The sequence below is a fragment of the Octodon degus genome, unplaced genomic scaffold, assembly GCF_000260255.1.
Source record: "Octodon degus isolate 3935 unplaced genomic scaffold, OctDeg1.0 scaffold00162, whole genome shotgun sequence".
In the NCBI taxonomy this organism is placed as follows: domain Eukaryota; kingdom Metazoa; phylum Chordata; class Mammalia; order Rodentia; family Octodontidae; genus Octodon; species Octodon degus.
The window spans coordinates 323,285-332,758 of record NW_004524738.1 but is presented as its reverse complement, the minus strand read 5'-3'; the positions used below and the strand labels follow the sequence as shown (position 1 = coordinate 332,758).

Below are 9,474 nucleotides of genomic sequence, written 5' to 3'. Positions count from 1 at the left end.
TGTAGCCACAGAAATGTGTTAAATACAGCATGAAAGATCTCACTGCTTTTAACAGAAACCATTGCTTGGTAGGTGATGGCTTAATTGCTGTAATTTATTTTGTATTGTTTCCAAACAAGTGTATACTCTAGCCTCTTCCTTTATCTGTGAAATTATGTATCTAAGGCTAGATTCATCTTGCAAGTTAACAGTGTTCCTCACTGTTGTCTGTAATGCAATGTCCCTCAGAAGAAACACATTTTCTGTAGGCAAATCTGGGCTCTGCTGGTCTGATTGGGGACACCTGCGGTTACTGGTGGGCGCCGAGCTGCTGAGACGTGACAGCGCTACAGCTGGGGATCGCCCTGCCCAGATCACTGATTTGCCTGTTGCCAGAGCACAGGCTTTTAACTGACTGCTCAGATGCTGTGCAGGAGTCAGTCCCTGTCAGGACACAGCATGGCCGTGAGGGTCCCCGCTCAGCTCCTGGGGCTCCTGCTGCTCTGGCTCCCAGGTAAAGCAGGACTAAACTGTATTTCCTATTGAAGCATGGTCAGTGCTGGCTCTTTAGAGAAAATTCTTGTGAAGTGATTAATATGGTGACTTTTTGTTTTCAGGATCCAGATGTGACATCCAGATGACCCAGTCTCCATCCGCTCATTCTGCATCTGTAGGAGACACTGTCATCATCAGTTGCAAGGCCAGTCAGAACGTAGGTAGTTATTTAGCATGGTATCAACAGAAACCTGGGAAGGAGCCTAAACGTCTGATCTATGGTGCATCCACCTTAGCTTCTGGCGTCCCAGCGAGGTTCAGCGGCAGTAGATCAGGGCAAGATTACACTCTCACCATCCGCAGCCTGCAGCCTGAAGATGTGGCCACTTATTACTGTCAGCAGACTGTCAGTCTCCCTCCCACAGTGATATAGGCCATGACGAAAACCTCCCTGGGGGAGCAGAAGTGTGAGGTTGGGCTGCCCCCGTTGCTCCTTTTGATGTCTTTGGATGCTGAGCGTGTATCTGAGATGCAGCCATTCTTCAAAGGATGCTGGGTACCGTGATCCTTGCTCAGCCTGGTTGTGTGGACACAGCGATCTTCTGATGTATGAAAGGCTCAGATCATTGTGTTTGAAGCACTGGGTTTCAGCAAGAGTGGGGCTTCATAGAGCAAAAGACAAATAACAGTGGGATTTCCAAGTACACTCTTCTTTGCTACAGGGACCTGGTGTCTACACTATCATTATCTGGCCGAGTGTGTTTGTATGTCCTAAAATTTTGTTATACAGATAGGAAATTTTCTGGTCTTTCCCTGGAAGGTTGAGCACATCTGTTAGTAAAACAGATGTTGTAAAACCTTGTGGTCCTCAGCCCTGCGGAAGCTGGGTTTGGGTACTGATGCTGACCGATGCCTGAAAACGTTCCGGTGGAAGTGTAGCCGCCTACATTCTCCGCCCTTTTGCTGTGGCTGCTGATACCTGCTGAGTCCTCCTGTTCTGATTTCTAAAATCATGGCTGGACTCCCACTGAGCACCTCTGTACCATGGGCCTGCTAGAAATTACAGTAATACTCCAGGTCATGAATGTTCCTGTTTGCACACCATTTGGTTTGCAAGCAAAAGCATTTGGGAGTTTTGCTTTTCTGCATCATCTCCACCTCAGATGACAAACACAGCCATGGCTGCCTACCCTGCCCAAACACAAAAGTGGCCACCTTCCCTCAAGTTGAAAAGAAACTGAGAACAAGCAGCGGAGCCAAGTGACAGCTGGGGCAGTAGGGCCCATGCTGCAGTCACAGGGCAGCTGATCCTGCTCCGAGGCCTCGCTGAAGCTGTTTCGTTAGGATGTCAGAGCAATCCAGGAACATGTTATCAAGAGTTAGGAATCATGAGCTACTGCTCCCTCCCCCAGACGTCTGTTCACATTCAGGTGGGAGTGGCTGTCATAGTACGGCCAGCACAGCTCAGGTGGACCTTTTCCACGCCCTCAGGGGAGGACAGAGCAATGGCAGGAAGGACCAGGGTAGGACCTGGGAGCAGATTTCCAGCATCCCCGAGGCCATCACCCTGCCCTGGATTTGCATCAGTAGCATCCTGATCATAGGCTCTGCCCTCAGATGGGGGCCAATGAGCAGGAGCATGTGCAGGGCCCAGCAGCCTGGGGAAGATGAGGGCAGAAGGGTGCTACCCTCTACAGTGGATTCGTCCATTCATTGATCAGAAGCAGAATGCACGCTGGGATGTCAGACCTTACAGGATGAGGTCCCAGGAGTATGGCCTGGAGGTCACATACACTTTTCCATATCCTCCCCCCTCTCTGCCTCCTGGCTCTTATGGGACGAAGGCCTTTCCCTGTGACAGGTACACATGCCATCCTGTTTTGATGTTGGAGCCAGCCTATCAATGAATACAACAGTGAGTCAAAATGAATCTCTTCTTCAAGTTTTCATTTGGGGTGCTTTGGCCAGTCATGGAAAGCCCACCAATGCAGTACTACAGTCCAGCGCAGGCAACCACTACACATCCTTAAAGCACATCTGTGAGTGCCTTCAGGACCAGTGTGACCCTCAAGGTTTTAGGAACCCATGTCTTAGGCCAGAGACTGGGGGAGGATCAGAGAATCCCGATGTAGAGTACCAACTTCCCTGCTACCTGTCCCTCTAAGCTGTATAGTGTATTTTGTTGAGAGTCAAAATTCCTGTTAGAAAACAATTCCTGCTTGGAGTTGTGCTTTCTGTTTGACTACATAGTATCTGTTGAATAGCAGACTATATGAATCCTAAGTGTTGTCACACCTTAAGTGCCTTAGGTGTACTGAATTCTGTCCTAAGTGAAGTCAGGAGGACCTGCCAGGTCTACTAAGGATGAGCTACTAGGGATGAGCAGACCCAAAGGTCAGGATGCAGAGGAGCCTCTCGGCCTTTTCCTAGAAAGACCTTGCTGTGATCATCACATGCTGCATATGTTCGAAAAATCCTCTCAGCAGGTGCAACATTAGCAGCTGCAGCTGGGGCAGCCCAGCCCCACACTTCTGCTTCCCTGGGAGGTTTTTGTCATGGCTCGTGTCACTGTGGGAGGTGCAGTACTATAATACAGACAGAAATAAGTGGCAACATCTTCAGGCTGCACGCCGCTAATAGTGAGAGTGAAATGTGTCCCAGTCCCGCTGCCGCTGAATCTCGAGGGGATCCCTGTTTCCAATCTGTCTGCAGCATAGATGAGCCATTTAGGAGCTTCTCCTGGTTTCTGTTGATACCAATTCATGTAATAGAAAATATTCTGACTGGCCGTGCAAGTGATGGTGACTGTGTCTCCTACAGCAGCAGAAATTGAGGTCGGAGACTGGGTCACCTGGACGGCACATCTGGCACCTGACAATGTAAACACAAAAATAAATACACATACCTGTGTAGATGGAGTTCCCCAAACAGCCAGCAAGTTCCTAGTGCTGTTCTTTACCTTGGAGCCAGAGCAGCAGGAGCCCCAGGAGCTGTGTGAGACCTCTCCTGTCCATGCTGTGTCCTGAGGGAGATGACTCCTGCACAGCGGGCAGCAGCCCATTTAGAAATCAAGGGGCAGTGGGCGGGGCTCTGAGCACATGCAAATTAGCAAGGGTTCCTCAGGCTGCACAGAGCTGCAGTGCCCAGATTCCCTTTGCGTCTGGTCAGACCAGGGCTACATGAAATTTCCTGACGATGATGAAATTCTTCCTGTGTTGACCTACAGAAGTCATACTGGGGCCAATTTTCAATACTTCATTTGGGCTTCAATGCAGAAAAATAATCAAACTATAAGTTGCCTCAAGGTTATATGAAAATATATGTAAAAGGGATACTGAGTATTTTAGTTTGGGTCCCTGAGATCTTCTTTCTGTTTTCAGCTTCAGGAGAGAAAGCAGGCATTTGGCATCAGGCCAGCCTTATTTAGAAGGAAAATAATCTCACATACTTCTGAAAGATAGACAGAGAACTGAACTACCCCTGTCCCAGCCTCTGGCCAGGGTCCCAGCTCTCCTCCCATGTGTCACCTCTAGCCAGGCAACTCTGGGGCTTCCCTTCATCCGTGGTTGCAGGTGGCCAGACCACGATGTAAAGTCTGAACTAAGGGGTGCCTTCTTGCTCCTCCCTTGTGGGACTCCAGTTGAGGGTTTCACATCAGCAGTTCCTATCTGTTACCTGTGTAACCTAAACAGTCACCACTGAGCCCTCATTTCTTATTTCAGAATGGTGATGATGACGTCATCCACTTTATGTCTCCTTTCCTGTGCTCTCTGATGTGGGGGAGACAGCTGGTTTTGCACAAACAGCAGAGCACAGACCCCGGCCTGAGTGTCCCAGACCAGCCTTAGTGCATGGTCATGGGAAGACATGCACACACAGCGCAGCTCCTCGACCTCAGAGAAAATAATCCAGAGGCATATTTCTGTGTTTCCACATTTGCTTCATATCCAGTCATCCTCTTTGGCAGCTGATATGCTGAAGGGCCTTTTATTGTCCATCTTCTCTTCCTATCTTACTGTTTCCTTTCCTTTCCATAATTTTCTGCATGTAATAAATATTAAATGAGGTAGCTTAGAAGGATCTTAGTAATCAGATGTCATAAAAGAAATGAGCATTTCATCTAGAACTGCCATGTGCCTCACTGGGGATTCATATGTGTGGTTGATTGCCAACTGATGATCCATTTGTTCCACCTTGCTCAACTAAACATGCATGGTGCTGGGTGTGGGAGGCCCTCCTGAGGGTTGGTGCCTGCAACATAAGAGGCAGAGCTGGAGAAGCTATTGAGAGGCCCTGAATGAAGTTGTTTGGAGTTGTGAATCTCTTAGAAGCTGCTGGCTGTCTTGGGCTGCTCTGCTGGAGGACCTTGTCATGCTGGCTTTCCCAGTGAACTTGCTTGTTGTTTTGGGGGAGGAGCTTGTTGTTTCAGGTGGAGGACCTCCTTGTTGCTGAAGTTGGCTGTGGTTCATTGTGGGGTGCTCCGGTCCTCACCTGGAATACTGCTTCCTGTCTCTGCAGGGGAAGAGGGTGAATGGTTCAGTCTCCTGAAGAAGCTCTTCATGTTGACCTTCCTGATGGGAACTGAGCTCTCCTCAATTTGGAGGAGCTCACTGCCTCACTGTTGCTGAGGTTGCCTATTTCAGGGAGCCTGGGTTCTCACTTTGTGCATTGCTTTTTTTGGCCCAGTGAAGATCCCTGAGCCAGCTAGCACAGATCCTTCACCCCACTGGTGCAGACTTTCTAGCTTCCACCACTGACCTTTGGGCCTTCCTAGCTCAGATGCATGAAACAGGCCTAAATGAGGCATTATTGTGGGGTCCAGACACACAGCCGGATTCTTTGATCATAAGTATGTGGATAGATTTCCTGTACTCTGTGTATGTGATTCTTTGGCTGATTTGTTATAAAATGATCTTATAATTAAGCATCCTTATTATAGCGCTTCCCTTCTGAAACCATGAGCCTCAACAATATGCTTTGCTATTTTTTATTTTATTTATTTATTTATTTATGGCAGAACCGGGGATTGAACTCAGGCCCTTGTGCTTGCAAGGCAAATGCTTATTCTATTGAGCCATCTCCCTGGCCCAACGAGCCTCAACAATATGCTTTTATTATCCAAACTAAATTCCCCTGACCCATTTCTGTACAACATTAGGCAGCAAAAAAAAAGAGATAGTAAGCTCTCCTAGCAACCTCGTTTGGATTTTCCTTGAGCCACACTTCTAGTACTTTCTGAGGGCTGTTGCAATACCAAAATATCAACATTTTGCTGAAAACCATCGTGACACCTATTTGCAGAATCGGTAAGGCAGACTCTGATGTAAGCTACAGTGAGCCATCACAGGGCGTGTGCAGGCAGAGCTCCCGCTGTGTCCATAGAAACCCTTCTGCTCCCGCCTCCCCAGCACTGGGGCTGACATCCTCCCTGGCTGTGGCTCCTCACTGCTGACTTGGGCTGTGTTCACCAGGACTGGCTGCGCTCTGCCCATGGTAAATCTCCCCTCCTCTCTCTTGGATTGTGTCTGTGCCCAAGTTTCTAATCTAGGATAATCTCACCATCTAAATGTTCTTAGTCAAGAACCTCAGTTCTTAGTCAAAAAAGGAACTTTCCCATGTAAAATATATTTGCTGCCTCAGCAGGACAAATACAGGTGAAATGACATTCAGTCTGTTGATCAAGTAGGGAGCAGCTCTTGCCGTGCATAATAAACACTCCACAGTATTAGAATCTCATACTTACCGTCTCTCTTTTTCACTTTCTTGATTTCCCTCTTACCTCACCTCCCCACAGTCACAAAGTGCTCCTTAGGTGTGTTCAGTGTCAACCACGTCCATGCAGAGGGGCTCACACAGTAGGACTGTGTGTGGAATGTGCTTAAAGTCCTGCTCCATCACAGTTACTGTAGAGAAGGAAGAACACAGGCAAATGCCCCCCTACCTTATCTGGGCCCAGCTGTCTCAGAGAAGCTTCACAGGCTAGGAGTCCTTTGAATATTTAAACACCTCTGGTGTGCAAGCTGAGGGAGGGGATGAGTGGACTCTGTACCAAACAGCATCCATCTGTGATTCCATCTTCACAACAGCCCCTCAGTGTGGACAGGGCATTGTTGACATGCACCTGAGGTGATTGTTATCCCAAATGGAAGCGACTAGGACTTACGCTATTCATTTCTCAGTTAAACCTGTGAGGCATTTTGAAATGCTTTCAACCATTTTCATGTGAGTCCATTATCTGGCATGCCCGAGCTCAGATCTTGGCAGAAATTGATAAGACCAATGTGGTGGTCATTTTGCTAAGTTGCTCTTCAAAAATATCTTCCCACTTTATGTAGATCCCTTGGTATTTGGGTATGATGTAGATTCTCACCTTTTGCTGTGAAAGACATGATTTTATTTTGGATTTCTAACAAGATAGCTATACTTCTTACTAGCTTCTACAAGATTTTTGAGCAGCAAGCATTTAGTTCTCGAGGAGAAGAAAGTTCATACATATTTATCTTTAAACAATTCTGTTTGACTTTTGGTAATCAGGTCCTATATTTCAATTCAATTCCTCATTTTGCATTTGCAATATGACTTCACAAACTTTTAGTGTTGCGCTTCTAGACCTGCTGGAACAAAGAAAAGAACTTCAATATGTGTCATGGGTCCTTTGTTCATCCAGCAAAATTCTGTGGGCTCAAGGGACAGTGAATGTACTCTGCTCACTGTTGTCGCCAACATCAACATCTGTTCAAAACACATATTTCTTAGAATTGCTTCTTCTCCTATGTTTTTCTAAAGAATTTCTCAAATATGCACCTCGCATGGGATTCAAACCTTACAAGAGGAAACTCAGCACCAAGTAGCACCGGGAGGCAGCAGCAGGCAGAGCGCTGGTGAGTGGACCATGGCAAGTCAGGTCCTGCTGGCAGCTCGGAGCATCACTGGGCTGCAGGGGAGTGGTGCTGTGGGGGGAGGATCCTTATTTACAGTACAATCTCCTCTGACTACTACTGCCACTAAGCCATTTAATAGATGCTGTTTATACCTAAATTCCACCTGTTAAAACAATTCTTGCTTGGATTACCTAGATCAGGTTCTCTTTGAACCTTTACATGCCAATTACCAGGTACCTCAGATGCTTCAAGTTCTGTTCTAAATGAAATTGGGAGAGGTATTAACATGTTTGTGATGATGAAGATGAAAGAAGAAAGGGTCAAGATGCAGAAGAGCCACACTGACATTTTCCCCCAAGATCTTTGGGGGCTAATAATGCCACCTGTACTTGATAAACCCTCTCAGCAGATAACAGCACCAGGAAGAGCAGCTGGGGCAGCCCAGCTTCACACTTCTGCCTTCCTAGGTGGTTTCTGTCATGGTGTGTGTCACTGTGGGAGGTGTCTTTCCACCTTGTTGACGGTGATAAGTTGCAATATCTTCAGGCTCCACACTGCTGATGGTGAGCGTGAAATCTGTCCCAGACCCAGTGCCACTGAATTGTGATGAGACCCCAGATTCCAGAAGGTCTGCACTGTAGATCAGCAGTGTAGGAGCTTCTCCTGGCTTCTGTTGATACCAGTTTAAGTAATTGCTAGTCGCCTTACTTGCTGTGCAAGTGATGGTGGCTGTGTCTCCTACAGCTGCAGAAAGTGAAGCTGGAGACTAGGTCACCTGGATGTCACAGCTTGCACCTGGTATTGGAGACAAACAAAAAATTATACCCACACAATCATGGCACACGGGCTCCTTGAAGATCAAGCACTGGTCTCCCTGGGCTGAGAACAGTCCCAGCGCAGTATTCCTTACCTGGCAGGCAGAGCAGCAGGAGCCCCAGGAGCTGAGCGGGGACCCTCATGGCCATGCTGTGTCCTGACTGGCACCGACTCCTGAGCGGGGTGTGAGCATCCCATGGAGAAGTCCTCAGGGCTGCGCTGTGCTCTGGGCATGTGCAAATCAGCAGGGCTGGGCGGGGAGGGCACAGCTGCAGTGTTCATTATCTGTAACTGTCCTTGATGAGACCAGGACAGCATAGAACTATCTGCAGAGTATGAATTTCTTCCTCGGCAGAATCAGTGACAGAAAAACCTTTGGGAACAAGTTTTAAAACTGGAATTAGACCTGAATCTACGTGCAAAACCTTATTAGCAGTTGTGTTAGCATCATGGAAGGGCATGTTCTTCTGTGTACAGAGGATACAGTGTAAGTTAGATGGTTTGGATATCAGTTCTTTGACTTTCTTTAAGAATTTTCCTGTGTGCTAATGTATGTGTGTGTAGTGGGCTGGTGCTGGGAATATTTTGTGTTGTCATAACCATAGTTGTATAAAAATGATTTTTATGTTTAAAAATCAGGAGAACACACTTACCAGGATTACATTAAACATATGCAAAAGCAGAGGAATGATTCTGTCACCACTCTGAACGCTTGCTGCTTTTGCAATAGCACCAAGCCAGCTACTGCAGCTGCACAGTGATAACATGCTCCCCATGGAGACTTCCAGTCTCAGATTCACCCCTACCTCATTCTCTCTCTCTCTCTCTCTCTCTCTCTCTCTCTCTCTCTCTCTCTCTCTCTCCTACTTTCTAAACTATAGAAAGTTTATTTAAAGTTTTGCATGTCATGGAAGGTTTCACAAGTAGAGCTCCAAACACTCAAGAAATGAGAATAATCTCATATTCTGGGAAGAATGTCTTCATTTTCTGTCTAGTCACTGCTGATCAAGTAGGAAAAAAATATCTTATATATTAATAAAATTAGCTAGAAAAAGTGAGTTTAGTCCCTGATGTAAAAGAGCTTTACTTCTGTTCACATCATAGCCCGTTCCCGAAGCCAGGTATTGGCGCCAGCCCAGCCTTCAGAGCCTACCCTTCCAGCCTAGGACTCTCAGGGATACTGTGACTTCCTGGCTGCATGTGACCAGAACATGAAGTCAGGGCTTTCCCAAGCTCCCTGAAGTCTGCCTCAGGTGTGAACACGAGGGAACCTTTGTTGCATCTGACCTGCCGGAACCCATTT

The 9,474-nt window shown here is 47.2% G+C and overlaps 2 gene segments (V, D, J or C); one reads left to right on the top strand and one right to left on the bottom strand.

The window, feature by feature from the left end:
* The first annotated feature begins 438 nt into the window (after positions 1-438).
* On the top strand, positions 439-907 carry LOC101591855. The segment is given in 2 exon segments: positions 439-493; positions 597-907. Coding segments are annotated over 2 exon segments (366 nt in total).
* A 6,911-nt stretch (positions 908-7,818) lies between these two features.
* Positions 7,819-8,320, bottom strand: LOC101591056. The segment is given in 2 exon segments: positions 7,819-8,099; positions 8,266-8,320. Coding segments are annotated over 2 exon segments (336 nt in total).
* Positions 8,321-9,474: the final 1,154 nt, after the last annotated feature.